This window comes from Diabrotica undecimpunctata, chromosome 2 (genome assembly GCF_040954645.1).
Source record: "Diabrotica undecimpunctata isolate CICGRU chromosome 2, icDiaUnde3, whole genome shotgun sequence".
NCBI lineage: Eukaryota > Metazoa > Arthropoda > Insecta > Coleoptera > Chrysomelidae > Diabrotica > Diabrotica undecimpunctata.
The window spans coordinates 117,634,231-117,656,014 of record NC_092804.1 but is presented as its reverse complement, the minus strand read 5'-3'; the positions used below and the strand labels follow the sequence as shown (position 1 = coordinate 117,656,014).

The window sequence follows — 21,784 nt, the reverse complement described above, 5'->3', positions numbered from 1 at the left end:
AAATCATCGATTTCTTTATTATCAAAAAGAAAAGTACTTTCAAAGCATAACGTGATTTTATCGAATTTTAATACTCATTAGTGGAAGCAGTTAGTTGGCTACGAAAAATTAAACAATTTGACAGGACAGTTTTAAACTGACAATATTGTTCGAATTTCAAAAGATTGTTTTGCTATTTTGCGTATGTTATAAAATTGACATGGATCGTATTTCAAGAAATCTAAGCCGAGATAAATGTGTTCAGGCAATTACTTTAGCTGATGTAGGGTTAAGTTATCGTGAAATAGAATTGAGGTTAGGAGTATCTCATACTACAATATCACGAGTCATTTAACGTTTTCAAGAAACAAACGACCATAAGAGACGGCGTGGACAAGGAAGAGGAAGACTCACAACACCACGACAAGATCAGTTTATCAGGCTTCGTGCTAAAAGAGAACGTTTTCTTACAATGAGACATTTACAAATACAAGTGACAAATGTTCATAATATTCAAATTAGTAGAATCACTATACAAAGGCGTCTCGCTGAATAAGATCTGCATATAAGGATACCAGTCAGAGCACCAGCTTTAAACGGAAATCATCGTAGAAGTAGATTACAATTTGCCAGAGAGCACATTTAATGGAATGTTAATGACTGGGAGCACGTGTTGTTCACTGATGAATCAAGGTATTGCTTATATAGCTCAGATAGACGTGTGAGAGTTATTCGACGGCCAAGGGAACGCTACGCACAGTGCAATATACGACCTATTACTTTATTCAATGGAGGATCTGTAATGGTTTGAGGAGGAATCTCTCTTACAGCCCGAACGTAACTTGTTGCTTTACGAAGAGGTTCCTTAACAAGTGAAAGGTATATTACAGATATTTTGTTTAACCATGTAGTTCTATTTGCTCCTTATAAAGGAAATAATTTTCTTTTAATGCATGATAACGCTCGATCATATGTTGCACGTGTGGTCCGTGAATATTTGGATGGGGTTAGAATACAAACCATGAACTGGCCACACTGCAGCCCTGATCTCAATCCCATAGAAAATTTGTGGGATATTATTGATCGTCAACTCAGGAGCTGACAACCACCACCTGTCTTTCTTGACGACATAGAAGTTATGGTAAGAGAAGTTTGGAATGCAATTGATCCAGACCAAATACGCCGCTTGATTTTAAGTATGCCTCGTCGCTGTGAAGAAGTAATTAGATGTAGAGGTGGAAATGCTCTTTATTTTTGGGAGAGTGAATTGTGAAAGATTATTTTAGGTTATTTTTTCTTAGGCTTTATTTGTATTAAATATAAATAAAGTTTATGTAAGTAATGTTTTCTTTGCTTTAAATGTTAATCAAAACTTACATTTTTACGTTACATTTAAAATTCTGTACAATCTTTATTAATACAGATATCAAGATAATTTTTTTACGAAAATATTAAGAAAGGATGAATCTGTCTTAAAATAATAATCAGATGTAGCGTTTTTTCTAATAAATTCCACAGGGTGTTGCAAAAAAAACACAAATATATTTTTACACCCCGTATACGGGTAAAACGTTGATATTTTTTAGAAAGCTTTAATACAGTGATTTACTAGAAATAGACCTATAACATAAAAAAAATCATCAAAATCCAATCATTCGTTCAGAAGAAAAATAGCTTCAAACTTATGGTACATTTAAGGTGGTGCGTTAATTTTGGGCAGTAGTGTTGTAACCTCGGAAACCTTTTTTGGATGGTGCTAGAAAGGTCACCAATGGAGACACTGCGGACGGCAGCCAGATGGTTGGTGGAGAGCGAGTCGTGGGTTCAAAACTAGCTTTTGAAACCAGGAATGGGTCCAACGGACGAAATAAGTAAATATACGATAAGAGCTATTGGAAAAGACACAGAAATGAACAAAAAGATAGATGGGTAAAATTACCAAAGATAAGATAAGATAGGGAACAGGGCGCCACTTAATTTTTTGGGGTTTAAGGAGAAAATTAAGAAACCTTAGAAAAGAAAAGAGATAAGGAAAGATGTTTAGGTTCTGAGACCAAACCCAAGAAAAGATATCACAGTTAATTATTGAATAAATTTGGCCAACACTCTACATAAACAAAAAATAAATATATAAGGTATTACACTTACTTACCTACGAAACTTAATAAGCCTGATCTTTCTACTGGTCAAAGGTATAGTTAGATTTAAAGGTAAAAAACAAATATATCAGGGAACTTTGTTAGGAGTCGACAAATAAAATACATACATAAAACAATAACAATATATTAAACAACAACAAAAATATGACGCTGCTGAATGCAACACAAGTAATAAAAATACACCAACAACTATAAAATGGTGGTATACATATAAAAATAGGCAGAAATATAATTAGAAAATATCTTTACAAAGATATAAGTATAACACAAGCATGCACAAATAAAGTTTTGGCGTATCTCGAGATATTATAGCAAATAAAATTGAATACAAATTATAACAAACACAAAAGATAACAAAATTTAAATTTACAAAAATACAAAAAAGTTTACTGACGTGAAAACATAAAAATTTAACCAAACCGCACTTGGTTAAGTCGATTATTTGGTTCGTAACAAAAAAAATATAGAATGTTCTTTAATTGACTGCAAAATTCAGTAGCTACTCTCAATTACATTTGAAGACATGTATGATCGTTCGATACGTCCAGATAATGGGAGATGATATGATGCTATACCATGTTACTTACCCAGATAGGTGGAGATATTAAAATTATGTCACTTACAGTAATTATTCCTGACGACTGCTGCTTTAATTCACTGAAGTTAATACTGTACTGGTATTAAACACTGAATTTATTTACCCTTGAAGGTGCTTTACAACTATACTTAAACTAATATAGTGTAAGATAAAAAAAACTCTAATAAGCAAGTGTATACACACTTATAAAGAAAATGCACAGAGACGGTAAGGTATCAGATACGATATTGTAGACTAAGCGTCTTAACTCGACGGATGCCCACCGATAAGTTGTTTTCTCTACGAGTGCCCACCGAGAAGTAACTTGGTTCCTCTCAAATTTTACCAAGCTACCCAAGAAAAGGTGAGGGTATCTTCCCCCCAAAAATGATAGGCCAGCTGTATGTATTTCTGAGAAGGTAAAAAGTTCTAATTAACATTGAACATAACGGTATACTTCTACCTACAAACGTGATGGAACATCAAATCTCCTAGATTAGGTTTTTCCCGAAAAACATTATAATGGGCGTTCGACGACAATTACCGAATTTATGACAAAGGACCCGGAAAAGGATTAACTAAGGATTCGCCAGACCGGCGTCATTAAAAAAATACTTAGGTAGATTCTTCAGTCATATTTCAACAAAAATTTCTGATCGTAAACACGATAATCAGCGTATCATCCACATGGGTAAGAGGAATTAAAATTAATTTAATATATTAATTAAAAAAATGTTACAGTGTATATAAAAAAAAATTTACCTAATCTGCCAGTGGAACAGTGCCAGAAGTTTAATTGTCACGTAATTTAATACCATTTAGTCAACACTCTACAAGACATTTTAAATTCAAATAATACTATCAATAACCTACTTTTGTTTTTAAAAGACTTTATTGCACTAAGCAAAGTGTAATTTTGCGCTAATAACTTTATAAGGTTATCTAGTTTTCGTACATAAAAAATTCCATTTTCAATTTTATATAAACAACAAAAATTTAATTTTCTTGACCATTTGAGAACATATTTAAAAAATGTGGACGAGACAATAAGCCTATAAAGCAGCCATACTCACTACGCGGTCCGTGGGCCGCATGCGGCCCTCAGACTGCTAGGCAGTAAAACAAAATTTGCGAGTTATAATATAATTATGTTTCTATTCATGTATTTAATCAGATTATAGTAGTGTAGAGCGGCGCCATGTATTGTACCGCATTTCGCATTAGTCATCTTTACCCCCTCCACAGTGGTACTGGCCGGCCAGTAAAGATGTTTTAAAACCTTGTGGAAGGTTTTTTCTGTGTGTACTGATGGTTGCCCATCAATGTTGGGGCGAAATATAGGGTTTGTTCAGCTGTTAAAAAAACACTTAGGGAACACTATAGGGAACACTATAGGGAAATGATAATTTATTGAGTTTCCATTTTATTAGTCATCAAGAAAGCTTAGCTGCTAAATTTGATGAAAATTTCAGCTGTGTTATGAAAATACTTGTAAAGATTGTGAATGCCATAAGATCAAATGAACTAAACCACAGAGAGTTTAAAGAATTTTTGAAAGAACTTATGTCGCAATATGGGGGCATTCTTCACCACACAGAAGTGAGATGGCTGAGTAAGGGTAAAGTTTTGGAACGTTTCTTTAGCATTCGACATGAGATTACTCTTTTTTGGCTACAAAGAATATTGTACCTGATATTCATAATTTTAGTTGGTGGCTTTTATCACTGATACAATGAGAATTACGAATGAAACATTGACCAAATTGCAAGGAGACTACAATAAAATTGTATCGAAAATGACGAGTATTGTGTTTTCACTGGAGCAGAAGCTGAATATGTATATTAAAGAATTGTCAAATGAAAATTATTCCAGCTTTTCTTCCGTTAAAACACTGTTTAATGAAAATCCATATGAAAGTCAAGAGATTTCTGACCTATTGACACTGTTAGCAGACCTAAAGGATGAAATGTCTTTGAGGTTTAGTGACTTTAGGAATTTCCAAGAACCATTTTGTTTGGTGGATAATCAATGGGCAATAACAACAGCAAATGTAGCTCATCTGTCTATTTTTGGATATTAAGTTAGGGATTTGAAAAATGAGTTAATTGATCTTAAGAATGATACAGAGTTCAAAAGTATTTTTTAAGAAAAAAGAAGGAAAAAGCTCACTATAAGTTTTGGGAAGCAGTTGAAAATGACAAATTTCCTAACTTAATTGACTGTGCTCAGAAAATTTTGTGTATTCTTTCATCTACATAAGTCTGTGAATCTACATTCAGTACGCTGAAGTTCATAAAAAATAAGTACAGATCTAGGATAACTAGTGAGAACGTTGAAAACATTTTGAGAATTTCAGTTTCTTTCCAACCTGCTAACATAGATGCCATGGAGGAAGTAACAAATTCAGGATTTGACATTCCTGGAGTCAAGTTAAAGACATTTTCCTACTATTTACATGCAAAACAGACCATATAATTTATAATTATATTGTTTTTATGTAACTTGTAATAAACTTATGTTATAGTCATATAGTTTTAAAGTTATTTCATACCACCACTTGTACTTGAGGAGAATTTCATTCAAACAATTAGGCTTTCAAAGAAATCCTAGTAAGGATCCCTGCTATAAAGCAATCATCTAATGAATAAATCATTATAAAATGTATTAATGTATCCGCATATTTTGAGGAAGAATATTTGGACAAACACGTTAATTCGACAAATAAATTCAATACAAATAAAAAACAATATTTAATTCATCTTGCCATGCTTATATGCTGTACTCAACATATTATAATTGTCAAATCAGTTTTAACCAATTTATGTAATCAATTTTAACGGCTGTTTGCGTACATACAACTTTGTGCCCACAAATCACCCATATTTTACTATGCTCTCGAAGTTTTCACCACTTTGCTTAAAACACAGATTTTTATTGTATAACGTCCTCTTTCAAGAAACATCCCAAAAACACTTTAAATCACTTACCCCGTCTGTATGTCGTAGATGCTGTACTGAGCCAAATAAGAGTGCCTGAAGAGTTTTTGAACGTTCAGTGCCAGCAACAAGTACTTCTGATCGGGAGATAATTGAAATCGCGATGGATTCAGGCGCAACTGAAAGAGAAAATGGAAAATAATATAAAACTTTCTTCTAGTTTTCACGAGTAGGTTTATGTAGTAAAATAGTTCACAGAAATGTAGTCAAATGCACTATTGTTTCAAAGAAATTGAATTCTTTGATTGTGAATGAGTTTTACAGTTACAGGTTTGATATACTGATTTTATTGAATTTTCTAAAACTAAAGAAGTAGTAATTAGTATGGAATTTTCAATAACCATTTAAAAAGGACAAAGAGAACCATTAATAAATATTTAATATATACAGTGCGTCCATAAAGTAATACAGAACTTCATTATTAGCTAAATAAACAACATTATTAAAAATTTCCGAAACAGGTCGATTTTTATGATGACGTTATTACCATTTTTTTTAACAGAACCCCAATTTTTTTTTCAATTTTTTTAATAAATTCATTGTTAGCTAAATAAACAACATTATTTGAAATTCTCGCAACAGGTCGATTTTTGATTTTAATTTAATTCTAATATACAGAGTGAACCACCTTCTTGAAAAAATACAAACGAAAATTTACAGTGAATGTTCTAATTGTTCTACATTGATTATGAAACAATGACTAAACTGGCTATTACTTTTGTCTTTATGATTCTGTAGTGTAGGTCTTTCTTTTTATATTGTCTTCTAGATCTACACGTCTTCGTCGTAATAATACTTTTATAGTGAATTAGTAATCTTTATTGATAACACTTACAAATTATGGTTATTCTAGCTATTGTTTCGAGGAACAAACACTTCTTACGGCTGCTGATGAGATGATGTTGTTCGACTCTCGTCATGCGCCTTGATTTTCCTCTTAGCAGCGAACGTTATGAGCGCATATGTGGGGTATGGATATCTGCACGTATAAAGCATTCATTAATATTTTAATGAATTGTAAACTAACTACACTCGCCTCTCCTGACAAGAATCTGTCTCAGATTCTTCCGATTCTCCATTGATCCACGGCTTCATATACTCGGCGCAAGTAGACGTATTGTTTGGACCGTCATGAACCCCTACCTTGACAATATCGTATCTATCATTTCTCTTCACATTGATAACTTCATAAGGCCCAAGAAACTTTTTATCTAATTTCAGACCAGGTCCAAACTGTGTCCTCTTTATAGCGACTAGTTCTCCTTCTTTGTATTTTCTAGCTTGTTTCCTTCTCCTGTCATAACCTATTCTATTCTCTTCTTAAATTTTTGCAATGCGCTTTTTAGCCTGAATCCGCATCTTTTCTCTTTGCTCAGAGAATTCTTCGACAACTTCTTTTTCTTTTAATTCTTGAATCTTTAAGTCTTCCTTACTTCTCATTTTCTTTTCAAATACACACAACCAAACTTATATGGAATCACCCAGTATTTCTTACTAATAATAAGAAATGTATGACAACTTTTTTTGCAGATAAGAGATAAAGGTTTTTGTTGGAAATACGATTCATAATTGATAAAATTTGTTCAATTTGTTAATATGCCCTACGTAGGTTTATCAGATATTCAGAGGGGAAGAATTGTTGCTCTTGTTGAGCAGGGAATGTCACAAAGGCAAATTTCAGCTACGCTACACGTCGCGCAGAGCGTTGTTTCAAAAACATATGCAAGATTTTTAGAATTGGGTACACTCAAGGACAGGTCTAGAGAAAGTCGTCGTAGAGTAACTAGTGATCGACAAGACCGGTTTTTAGGTCAAATGAAAAAAAAATTCCAACCTCTTCTCATCCGGAGTTCCAAAGGCAACTTTTGCAGACTACAGGTATTAACATTTCAGTTGAAACAGTACGAAAGAGGCAAAATTTATTTAGCAGGAGGCAGTTGAGGGTTCACGAGTTATCCAGACAGAACAAAATTGATTCGCTGAATTTGTGTCTGAAACACCAAAACTAGAGAAATAAAGATTGGCATAATGTCCTTTTTTCAGATGAAACCAGAATTGTCCTGAGATTAGATGACCGCCGAAATCGGGTTTTAAGAGGTCGAGGCAGACAAGCTAGACTGCAAACTGCCAGATCCGTTCCAAAATATAAAGGAGGAACTGTAATGTTTTGGGGAGGTATTATGATGGGAGAAAAAACACCTTTGCATCATTTACAGCAAAGTTTAATGGGTCGCCGGTATGTCGATTTGGTACTAGAACCCATAGTTAGGCTGTGGCGAGGTGCAGTGGGCAATATTTTCATTTTCATGCACATACCAGTAGAGTTGCCACAGACTTTCTGGAAACTGAAGATGTCACTGTTCTGAGCTGTTCTGCCTGCTAACCTGATATTAATTTCATTGAGCATGTGTGGAACCTCATTAAAAGAAGGATTAGAGCTCGAATGGATAATCCAGGTAATGTGGATCAGCTCATTCAAGCTGCTCTAGAAGAATGGGCAAACTTACCTCAAGAACAAGTTGACGATTTGATTAGAAGCATTCCCCGTCGGATTGAAGCTTGTATTAGAGCTAGAGGTGGCGACACTGACTAATAAAATGAACAACAAGACTGTATCTTTCTTCTTTAGTCAACCATTGCAATGTTTTCATTTGTTCGTGTTTTTTTTGCATTTTTTTAATTTGAAGTATTTGTAACATTTTTGATTGTTTTTTTTTATAGTAATTAAACTGGTTTAGTATAAGATGTAGTTCATTTTCCATTAAAAAAAATTTAGTAATACTTTACAAAATCGGAAATACTGGGTGATTCGGTATAAGTTTGGTTGTGTGTAATATGTCAAACGGTGTGCAGTGTATTGTTCTCTGGTACGTCGAATTCACACGTTGTTGCACTCTACTTAAATGTTTATACCATTTGGTTGGGTTTTCAATAGATAGCTTTGTTAATATAGGTGTTATTATATTTGTTCTTTTAACTTGACCGTTTCCTCTTGGTACTCCTGCAGTAAGGGTAAGATATTCAATATTTTCTTCCTGACAATATAATTTGAATTCGTTAGATGTAAATCCCGATCCTTTGTCCATTATTATTTGTTTAGAATTCCCGAAAATTTGTTGCTGTCTAGCTAAACAATATAATACTTCTTTTGTCTTATTGCTCTTTGTTGGATATAACCACACATATTTTGAAAAGTCGTCAATTATAACCAAAATATGTTTATAATTTTTATTTTTTGACAAAAGGGGTTCTAAGTGATCAATATGGTAAGTGAAAAGTGGTCCCTCTTTCGGTGATGGGTTTAGAGAACCTTCTTTTTTCCCCTCTTTCTTATTTCCTAAAATGTACTTCACGCAGTTTGTGATAAGACTTTTGGTCTTCTTATTTGCCTTTTTGACATAAAACTCTCTTGTTTTATGTCAAAAGATGTCCTACCTCATGTGCACGTCTTAAAATCTCATTTTGCATAGCCTATGGTACAACTATTAGCTCTTTACCGTCTACGTACTTATAAAAAATATCATTCTTTAGGAAATAATTATTATACTCGTCTTATCGTTCCAATATTTTCTTACTTGATCGCATATATTCATCTTTTTCTTGCGCTATTTTGAGCCATTTAAAAATTCCGCATTCTATTTTCTCGTCCTCTGACAATACAGCACAATGTCTGCTAGGAGCATCAACATAAGACATTCGAGTGCCTGATCGATGTTCTATTTCGTATTCGTATTCCTCTAACAGTAAAGCCCACCTTGCTACTCTCGTAGTTAGATCTTTTTTGTCCTTCGTCTTCTGGAAGTATTGTTCTGAAGCTATCTTTGTTCTTTGTATTTTTCTTGTCTTTTAGAAGGCTTGGCAATCTATTAGTATTTTGAATTTCATCATCATCATTGGTGCTCGAGCCCTATAAAAGAGCCTCGACCTTCCCAAGTCTATTACGCCAGTCAGTTCTATCCATTGCCAACTGTTGCCAGTTTGCTGCGCCTATTTGTCTACCATCCTCATCTACACCATCCCTCCATCTGAGTTTTGGTCTACCCTTACTTCTACTTCCCACAGGTTGTGACATAAGGATTCTTCTAGGAGGGTTGTTCTGCTGTGATCTTGCCAGATGTCCTGTCCATCTTAGTCTTTCTATTTTTATAAAGGATACTACGTCTTTACCACCAAATATATGTTTATATCTGTGATATATCTCGTAGTTGTACCTCCTTCTCCAAACACCATTTTCACAGATGCCACCAAATATTCTTCTCAGGATCCTTCGTTCAAATATAAGCAGGAGATTTTCATCTGCCTTGGAAATGGTCCATGTCTCCGACCCATATGTCAACACTGGTTGTATAAGGGTTTTGTATATGGTTATTTTTGTTTTTTGGCTTAAGTTTCTGCTTCTCATATGTCTACTCAGTAAAAAATAGCTTTTGTTTGATAGGATTATTCTTCGCTTGATTTTTTCCGTCATGACGTTCTCCTTGGTGATCAGAGAGCCTAAGTATGTGAATTTGTCCACCACTTCAAAGGTAGAATTATCAACCGTGAATTGGTGGCCGATGTTTCTGGCTCTATTGTTGGGTGTTAATGCCATTATCTTCAAAGCTATGTTGAAAAGGAGACACGCCAGCGCATCTCCCTGTCGCAGCACAACATGCGTTTTAAATGCCTGTGATTGTTCGCCCTGTATTTCGACTTTGCAAACAACTTTAACAAAGTATTTTGAATTTAGTACCTAATAAATAAGTAGGGAACTTCTTTACTGCTTGGATGATGGCTAATACTTCCAATTCGTAACAAGAGTATTTTTCTTCTGGTGTCGTCTTTTTGCTCATATAATATATCGGATGAAATTTATTATCCAGATAAGATTTTTGCATTAGACAAGCTCCGTATCCGTATTTTCTTACATCTGTGTGGAGTTCTAAATCATAAACCGGCTAGAAAATTTACAAAACTGGTCCGTTATTCAAAAAATATTTTAATCGTTCAAAAGCTTTTATATGAGGTTCTTCAAATTTAAACACTTGGTCTTTCTTAAGCAAATCGCTTAACGGCTTGGCAATCACTGTGTAAGAATATACGAACTTTCTAAAATATCCGGTTAGTCCCAAAAATGATTGTACTTGTCTTACTGTAGTTGTTGGTGTTGGATATCTTTTTATGGCTAACGATTTTTCTTATATATATATATATATATATATATATATATATATATATATATATATATATATATATATATATATATATTACGAGTTTATCACAGCTGCCGCCGTTTCTCGCAACCTAGCTTCCAACGCTTGCGATCGTTCCAGTTAACTACTTGTAGACCCCTATCTTCCATTGCATCTTTTACTTCTTGTCTCCACGATCTTCTTGGTCTTCCCTTATTCCTGCGGTTGGTGGGGATCCACTGTAACATTCTCTTTGGCCATCGTTGATCATTCATCCTTTTTACATGGCCATACCATTTCAGCCTTTTGCATTCTATAGTTTCCAGGACGTCAATGTCTATGCCCATACGCTCTCTGATTTCAGTATTCCTTACTGTATCTCTTCTAGTGAGTTGGCAACATCTTCTCCAATAATTCATTTCCATTGCTTTTATTTGGATGCATCATTTTTATTTATTAACCAAAGCTCTGAACCATATGTAGCAATGCTTTCTATGATACTTTTGTATATCCTAATTTTTGTGTTTCGGGTGATGTGGTTATTCCAAAGTATACTATTCAGTTGACGTATTGCTGAATTTCCTTGACCAATTCTAGTAGCTATTTTGTACCAAGTCAGCCGTTTCACCCTCCTCCTTTCTCAACCGAGCTTGGGACCGGCTTTGGCGGAGTTGAATGATTTTTCTTCCGATGGTTAAAATTTATTGTCCATGATTATAAATCCCAAAAATTCTATTCTTCTCTTTAAAAATTGACATTTCTTGTTCTTGATTTGTAGTCCATAGTCTCTTGTTTTATCTAAAACTATTTTAAGTCTCTCTAGTCCTTCTTGTTTGGTATTACTCAAAATAATGACGTCGTCCATATAATACATTATCATCTTCTTTCTAGTGAGTTCTCTAAAAATGTGAGCGACGAATCTTTGAAAAACTGCTGGGCTGTTGGAGAATTCAAAAGGGCATTTTAGAAATTCGTATTGTCTATCAGGCGTCACAAAAGATGTATACTTACGACTTGCTTCTTCGACGGCTACGTGAAAAAATCCGTTTTTAAGATCTATAGTACTGAAATATTTAGCTCCTTATAGGCTATCAGTTACAACAACAATTAATGGTAAAGCAAATATATCTTAATCACATTTGTTTAATTTCCTATGGTCACAGAAGCTTCTATCACTTTGTTGAATTAAATGGCCTAATATTCATTTAGGCCTATCCCAGACTCATGAGACACTTGGACTGATACAAATTCAAACTCTACTGTATATATATATATATATATATATATATATATATATATATATATATATATATATATATATATATATATATATAGTTTGAGTTTAGTTCTTGAACCTTAATATATATTTTTTAGTGGATTTTCTTGGGTTTAGGTTCATAAAAAAATTTGATTTGGTACTAAGGCATTTTCATATATTTATTCGACGTTTCGGCAGGAAATCCATGCCTTTTTCAAGAAGTAATATTGACAAGCATGTAAAAGTTTGTTACTAAAAAGTAGACGTCACAATTAAAATAATGTTAAAAACATAGGACATACCCACTAAGTCACTACATGTAAAATCTAAGATAAGATTTTACATGTAGTGACTTAGTGGGTATGTCCTATGTTTTTAACATTATTTTAATTGTGACGTCTACTTTTTAGTAACAAACTTTTACATGCTTGTCAATATTACTTCTTGAAAAAGGCATGGATTTCCTGCCGAAACGTCGAATAAATATATGAAAATGCCTTAGTACCAAATCAAATTTTTTTATGAACCTAAACCCAAGAAAATCCACTAAAAAATATATATATATATATATATATATATATATATGTGTATATATATATACATATATGATACTCTGATACTCCTATAAACAAATATTTTTCATTACCATATTTCAGAGATATCACTCCGGGGTTAACAAGGATTCTGAAAAGTGTTGAAAATAGCTTTGGCAATAATAATAACAACATTAAACTTAATGTAGCTTGTAGATCAGCCCTAACAATTAATAATCTTTATTCTAAGATAAAAGATAAGACTCCCATAGATAGGCTTAGTAATATTGTCTACAACATTCCATGTCTCTCTTGCAACAATTCCTACATCGGTCAAACATCTCAATTATTGAAATCACGTATTACACTACACAAAAGTGATTCTCGACTTCACCCTGACCGTTGTGCATTAGCCAAACATGTCCATTCCACTGGTCATCTCATGGACTATACCAACACCACAATTCTCCACCGTGAGAACAATAAATCTAAAAGAGAGTTCATTGAAATGTCTTATATTTTTCTTAACGATTTCTCCATTAATGTTAAGAGTGACATCAAGAATCTAAGCGATATATACCACCTGTTACTTAAATCAGATACCAAGAACAATACTATATCACAGATTACTAACTTGACTGATATATCCATTAACAACTAACATACCTTTATAATTAATTTTCATTAACAAAAAATATATAACATTCCCTTGCTTTTCTTAGATACGTCTCAATAAGATTCAATAATACATGAACAATATAATATAATTAAATAAAGAAAATCAAAATAATATTTCCCTTTACTGGGATTTAAATTCATTCGTTTTTTACCAATGAACCTTAACGACATAAAGATTCATACCAACGATAATGAAGTTGTCAGCGCTTGCGTTCTGGCTTAAACAGAACCTCACTTTTAACTATCTAAAAATCAAAAATTTAGTTATTGCCGACATTTCAAAGAATTACCTCCTTTTAAATGTAGTTGCATTGGGTTTTTTCGATTAACCTTGGGTAAGCCTTTACGTGTCAAGTTCGAAGCTACCATACATTTCAATTCTTATAAAAAAACTTTTTTTGCACATAGTAACAAAAAAACACCACTATGTTACTAGCAAAGTTTTTTAATATCCTAACTCTACAATTCTAAGTTACGGTAAGATCAATAATGTTTTAATAGATAATATATGGTAGCTAATTATAATTTATTCTCTTTCAGCCCTGAAGAAGCCAAATTAATTCTCTTTGGCGAAAACGTTCGGCGAAACAATTGATACACATTAGAGTATTTCTTGCAGATTTCCCCAATATTTAAGAGTTTACTATATATATATATATATATATATATATATATATATATCTCGGACAATATTTTTATTTGCAACAAAAATCTGTTTGAGCAAAAACAACTTCGATATAAGCTGATTTAAAATGCTCCAATGCAAATTTTCGTATCCTTTTATCTTTTACGAATGTACACAATCATTGAAAGCAAAAAATTCCTTAAGGTTTTAGCTCTGGCAACAAGTTCTTGCGAGATAATTGAAATCTCGATGGATTCGGGCATGGCTGAAAGAAAGACAAATAGTCTCCATTACATCTCCCTGTGGAGACTTTCCGTGATATATATACGTTTACTTTCTTTTATGATATGTTAAGGTACGTGACTTCTTTTGAGTATCGATAAAAAGAACGGAGCAATAATGGTGTGATACGAGTTCTTGTTCTTGAATATTAAAGTTGTTTTACAAGTTTCACTGAGAAACAGTAAAGTAAGCTAACAAGAAAAACGCGTGATTTTTATTGAATATAAAAGTAATAATAACTACAGGTCGTATTTTTATTTACATAAACAGTTATTTCCTGTTTATCTCTTATTCGCATTATAACCCAGTCTGGTTAAAAAAAAGGTGGAAAAATGTTTCGCAGATATCTGAAGCTTTTAAGACATAGGTGGGGGATAATAGATGATGAATAGATGAAAAGATACTCCTAGTTTTACCTTGCGTTTTTTTTAAGCAATAATTTATGGTCACAATTTGATTTTTTGTCTATAAATTTTTTCCCTTACATTTTAAATAAACAATATTTATGTCATTTTTTAATATCAAGAATATATTTATTTTCCCATTTTTTTAATCAAAATTGATAAATAATTTACAGAGATATTTGCAAAAAAGCAGTTTTTTTGCACTAATTTATAAATTTTATTAATTTTTTTAATAACAAAATAAAATGGTATTAATACATTTAAACATCAAGGAATTACCATCTTTTAGATTTGTGCGAAATTTTCCCCCGATCAGTCAAATATTTTATAAGTTATTTAATTTGTTTATCCCTGAGTCTAATTATTTAAACTATTGAGCTTGCCCTATGCATGATGCTAGACACATTCAGCAAATTTCATAGGATTCTTTAAGACTTAGACTATCTCAGAAGTTAAATGCATATTGAGTTTTTATCGAAATTATTTACAAAATAAACGTTTGAAAAAGGGGTATGTTTTTTACTTATAAACAATTGTAATAACTTCTATATTTTTTAAGCTACAGACTTGTACGTACAACCATTGGATAGCTGGTAAAAAAGCTCACATTAAAAAATAAAAAACCTTCTATGACCAGTAGGAACGAAGTTAGTGACTATTTTTAAAAAAATCATATCTCCATTTTTTATAAACATTAAGAAGTAAAATTTGCACAATTTTTTAATGAAAATCTAAACTTTATATTGAAACTTATAGCTATAAAATTTATCTAATTTTTCGAAACGACGGTACTTTCGAAAAATCGACATAGGAAAGTGGAGAGGATATCTGTTTCAGCTCCGTTTTTTTTTCGGCATCGGAACTTCAAATTGCAACACGCAGGAAAAATTTACATTATCTCGGCTTCCTTTGCAGCTGCAAGCCTCTTTTTTTATTCTAAGGTAGCTCGTCGAAATATAATTAACTACATAGTTTTCACTGGCCGGAAAATATGGGAAAACTCGGAAAAATTGAGTCCATTTGAAATTCACCCCAAATACTTACTTTTTTTTAATTTGTTCGAATAGTCTGTCGCAGTATTAATAATGATGACATAATTTTCATCCCCCATAAATCTCGGAAAATCCCGGAAAATCAACATATGTTTTTTCATTTTATATCAATGATGTAATAATACTTATATATTTTATAAATTAAATTTCAGGTAATTTTTTACACATTATATTATTATATTCCTTATATTAATTATAATTGTTTGTATTTTTATAATTAACAATATTGATTTTTATTCTATTTTTCTTACAAATATGATATACAATATTAATCTAATCTGCCTTACTGCTTTAATAAAATAAGTCGATTTTTTCATCACTTGCCTTATTAAATTTTGCAATGTTTATTGAACTTTACTTTTTTATTTTTTTTACATACATTGGTTTAAAAGTTAAAATTTGGTTCATTTATTCGACTTCACTGTCAGGTGTGAACCTTTTTGTTGCAGGTTGTTTGTCTTCACTTATTAAGTCAGTCTTTCCATACATTAACATATTAATGGGCGATCTTAATGCCAAGGTGGGTCAAGGTAAGGTAGGAGAACAAGTAGGAAAATATGGGCTTGGAAACAGAAATGACAGAGGAGATCGATTGATTCAATTTTGCCAAAGTGAATACTTCGTAATAACAAATACCTTTTTCAAATTACCTCCTCGACGGTTATATACATGGACATCTCCACAACATACCAAAGAAAAAAGAGTGAGAAATCAAATAGACTACATTATGATAGCAAGGAGGTATCATAATGCTGTTAAATGTACTAAGACGTACCCAGGAGCTGATATAGGCTCAGATCATAACCCGGTAGTTACTGTGATAAAGGCGAGACCAAAAAAGATTAAAAGACCACACAGAAAGGCACTAGATTTAAATAAACTTAGAAACAAAAATATACGACAAGAAACAGGAGAAGAAATAAATGAAAACCTCCGTTCAGTGCAGCAACAAATTAACGATACAAACAACGTTAACCAAAAATTAAAGTACATAAATACAGCTATACAAACAGCAGGAAAGAAACGTCTTACAAACACAACAACTAAGAATAAGGGGTGGATGACACAATGTATACTAGACTTGATGGAACAAAGAAGAAAGATGAAGAATTACCCAGACAAATACAAAGAAATAAATAAACACATAAAAAGAGAATAAAAGAAGCCAAACAGCAGTGGATTAAAGAACAATGTGAAGAAATGGAAACCTATGAGAAAAAGTACGATGCGTTCAATATGCACAAAAAAGTAAAAGAGATAACAGGAAGCATAAAGAAATGCCAAATAGGTAAACTTAAAGACAAAGATGAAAATCTTATTGTAGATCTAGAGAATAAAATAAAAAGATGGACAGAATACCTGAATGAATTATTTGAAGATGATAGAAACAACTTAACTCAGATAATCAATGCAACTGGGCCAGACATATTGAAAGAAGAAGTAGAATACGCAATAAGAAACGCTAAAAATGGAAAAGCAAATGGACCTGATGAAATTCCTACAGAACTGTTGAAGCTTTTGAATGATAAATCCTTAACCATAATATTAAATTTTGCAGAGAGGAGCTAAAACAGTTTCCCCTCCACTTTCCTATGTCGATATTTCGAAAGTAACTTCGTTTCGAAAGGTTTTAAGTTTCGAAAAATTGGATGAATTTTATAGCTATAAAATTCAATATAAAGTTTAGATTTTCATTCAAAATTTGTGCAAATTTTACTTCTTAATGTTTATAAACAATGGAGATATAATTAACAAAAAAATTGTCGCTAACTTCGTTCCTATTGTTCATAGAAGGTGTATTTTTTTTTTGTTAAATGTGAGTCTTTTTACCAGTTATCTAATGGTTGTAAGTACAAGTCTGTAGCTTAAAAAATATGGAAGTTATTGCAATTGTTTATAAGTAAAAAACATACCCCTTTTTCAAACGTTTATTTTGTAAATAATTTCGATAAAAACCTAATATTTATTTAACTTCTGAGATAGTATAGGTCTTAAAGAATCCTATGAAATTTGTTAAATGTGTCTAGCATCATTCATAGGGCAAGTTCAATGGTTTAAATAATTAGTCCCAGGGATAAACAAATTGAATAACTTTTAAACTATTTGACCGATCGGGGGAAAATTTCGCACAAATTTAAAGGACGGTAACTCCTCAATGTTGAAATGTATTAATAACATTTTGTTTTGTTAATAAAAAAATTAATTAAATTTATAAATTAGTGCAAAAAAACTGCTTTTTTGCAAATATCTCCGTAAATTATTTATCAATTTTAATTGAAAAAACGGAAAAGTAAAGATATTCTTGATATAAAAAAATGGTATAAATATTGTTTATTTAAATTATAAGGGAAAAAACTTATAGATAAAAAATAAAATTCTGACCATAAATTATTGTTTAAAAAAAACGCAAGGTAAAAATAGGAGTATCTTTTTATCTATTGGTCATCTAGTAACCCCCACCTATGTCTTAAAAGCTTCAGATATCTGCGAAATATTTTGCCGTGAAATCGATGATTTTTGTATAACCAGACTGGGCTATTAGGTTGTTGGTTTCCAATAGGATAACTGTTATACTATTAACTTTTGGTTTTATTTGATTGATAAATATTATTATGTATCAATTTAGAATATTCTTTAAAGTCTTGCGATGTTTAATATTTATCATGATAACTCATCACTCCACACACGTCAAATAAACGTCAAATTGTGGATACAAATTTAAAATTCTCCGCATTTTAAAGTTTAATTCAGGTGACAATTAAAGGTGAAAGACGTTCAATACAGTAGTTCATGTTCCGATAAAATATGGGATTATTTTAAATACAAGTCATTAGTAAACACTGGTATTACAACAAACACCAATTGCGAATCTGGACCATCATTTACAGTCGAAGAAGTAAAATATGCCATCAAAAGCACCAAAGATGGTAAAGCAGTAGGCCCTGATAATTTTCACTCAGAATTCTTAAAACTTATGGACTATGATGGCATAAAAAGGTTGACAAATATATTTAACAGTATATATGATACGGGCGTGGTTCCCCAAGAGTGGTTAGTGTCAACTTTTATAAATCTTCCAAAAAAACCCAATGCGAGAAAGTGCGAAGACTATAGAATTATAAGCCTTATGAGCCATTTACTTAAAACATTTCTAAAGGTCATTCACAAAAGAATATATAAAATGTGAGGAACAACTAACAACAACACATTTCGGATTTCGTGATGCTCTGGGAACACGGGAGGCCCTTTTTGCTGTACAGGTGCTATTTCAGAGATGCAGGGATGTGAATTGTGACATATACGTATGCTTTATAGATTACCAGAAGGCATTTGACAGAGTAAAACATGACAAATTAATGACTCTAATGCAAGAAATTGGAATTTACAACAAAGATCTTAGAATTATCAGAAACATTTACTACAATCACTGATAAAATTGCAATAGAACGTGGAGTACGACAGGGCTGTATTTTGTCTCCATTGTTGTTCAACATTTATTCTGAATGGGTATTTAAGGAAGCTTTAGACGGTTGTGCGAAAGGAATACTAATAAACGGTGAATGGTTGAATAACATTAGATATGCAGATGACACTATAGTTTTTGCCGATAATCTGAATGACTTACAGATATTAACAAATCGCATAACAGAAGTCAGCAACAGATACGGACTTGCTCTTAACATAAATAAAACCAAATTTATGACAATTAGTAAAAATCCAATACTAAACGCTCAACTTACAATTAACCAACAGAATATCGAAAGAGTCGAGCAATATACATATCTAGGCACCAATTTAAATAGCCAGTGGGACCACTCAACAGAAATTAAACAGCGAATAATAAAAGCAAAAGCAGCATTCGTTAGAATGAGAACCATTTTCAACAGTCGAGAAATATCATTAAAAACAAAATCGTCTATTGAACTGCTACATATTCACAGTTCTGCTCTACGGAATGGAAGCACAGATACTGACTGCTGCATCTATGAATCGGCTCGAAGCTTTCGAAATGTGGTGTTATAGGCGCATCTTACGTATATCCTGCGTTGACAGAGTTACTAATGTGGAGGTCATGCGTAGAATGGGGAAAGAATGTGAAATTCTCATGACCGTCAAAACTAAAAAGTTGGAATATCTAGGACATGTAATGAGAAATCAAGAACGTTACGGCCTTCTCCAGCTGATTCTCCGAGGAAAAGTAAATGGTAAAAGAGGACCGGGAAGAAGACGCAATTCCTGGCTTCAAAATTTACGAAAGTGGTATAACACGACTACCACTGAACTGTTCCGCGCTGCAATAAATAAAGTAAAGATAACCGTGATAATCACCAACATCCGGAACGGATAGGCACTTTAAGAAGAATTAAACTTTCGTGTATAAAAGTGAATGGTAATTGTAATAAAAATGGTGGAAGACAATCCCCCGAGAATGGGAGGAACAAAGTGGATTAATTAAATAATAATAAAAACATATAAGTGCAAATGTTAACTTCAGTAGCAGAGAGGACGAATGCCAGTCTCTTCAGATAGCGACAGGTATCATTCCAACTAAACCCAAAACAGGTAGAATAAATAAGAAAAGACTTACTCACGATCGATTTATTTTACATAAGTGGTGGATTCGACTGTTGCTTGATGGAAATTCATATTATCTAACAATAAAACACTGAAAACGTTAATTTTCAATACTTTCACAAAATGCATTTTAATCTATTATCACTACAGCTGTTTCGGTCAGAGTGGCTTCCTCAAGTGATCTACTTTTGGTATGTGTTTACACTGTATAGTCTTTAACTGAATAAGTTGAGAAGCAGGAAACTGTTTGTCTCAAGTTGATCATTTAGAATTATGTATGTATTTTTAAATTTGTTGATTTCCAGAATTACATGCACGAATCTCCTCCATTATTAAAAGAGGAAAATTACTGCTACTACTGATGTTCCTCAGGAATTTTGGACCAAATCAACCCATTTAGAACTCAAAAAACCTCAAAGAATGGAAGTTTATCCAAATAACAATAAACAAATAAATACTATTTTCAACCCATGGAAGGATATTTTTAACCCTACGTTAGGCGCGTGGTCTACGACTGTAGACCACATCTGTTTGAACGACGATTGTCTTGAGTTGGGATATACTATGAGGCTGTGCCGTTCGGTAGCTATTAATAACACCGTAATCTATAAGTTCAGTATGTCCGTTGCAGCGAGCTACTGAAGTGCTAATTTTTAAACACGTGTAAACACGATTGGTCTACGATTGTAGACCACGCACCTAACAGTGTGAAATTAGTGTTTTTATATAATAAACTTGTCATAAATTAGATAAGTGTTGTTTTTTCTTGAATTGTACTTCTCAGAAATGTATTCATATTTGTCAAATATTCAATTTTGTGTTTTTGCACAAATGTATGCATTATTTTGATACATAATTTTATACTATTTTTCTTCTTTGTTTCAGAAAAACATGTGTGACTCTAAGAAAAGACGTACACAGAGTAGTACAGACCCAGCTGTATGGTTAAGATGGTTTGAAGAGGAATCAAGTGGAGACGAGAGCCCAGTAGATGAAAATGAGGAAGATGAAGAAGAAGAAAATGAAAATATAGTGGAACAAAGTGATCATGAGACTGACTCAGAACTAGAACTCACATCAGATGAAGATGAATCACAACGCGACGATAAAGAAATTGGTGATTGCAAATTTTACAAAGGTAAGGATATGATGACAAAGTGGAGAAAGAATTGTGGTAATGTACAAGTGCGAACGCGTTCTCATAATCTTCTAACATACTTATTCAGACCAAAACGTAATGTTCTCAATGCAATGCTTGCAATTGACTGTCTTAAACTTTTTTTGTCTGACGCAATCATTCGAATAATAGTTTGTTCAACGAATATATATATTCAGAACATAAAAGAGCGATTTTGTAGGAAACGGGATGCTAGATTAACTGATGAAACAAAGATAAGAGCTTTGATAAGAATTTTGTTTTTAATAGGAACACTGAGAAGTTCAAGAAAAAACGCTCGCAAAGCATGGGATAATTCCAAAGGCAATGGAGTCGAAT

General features: G+C 32.5%; 1 protein-coding gene across 2 annotated transcripts in view; it reads right to left on the bottom strand.

Moving 5' to 3' along the window:
* Positions 1 to 21,784, bottom strand: part of Dpp10 (Dipeptidyl peptidase 10) — a 429,429-nt gene that overhangs the window by 272,480 nt on the left and 135,165 nt on the right. For both annotated transcript variants that reach the window (XM_072523345.1, XM_072523344.1), the window contains exon 4: positions 5,703 to 5,830. In XM_072523345.1, coding sequence (XP_072379446.1) covers positions 5,703 to 5,830 — 128 coding nt within the window. The remainder of the gene's footprint in view (positions 1 to 5,702; positions 5,831 to 21,784) is intronic.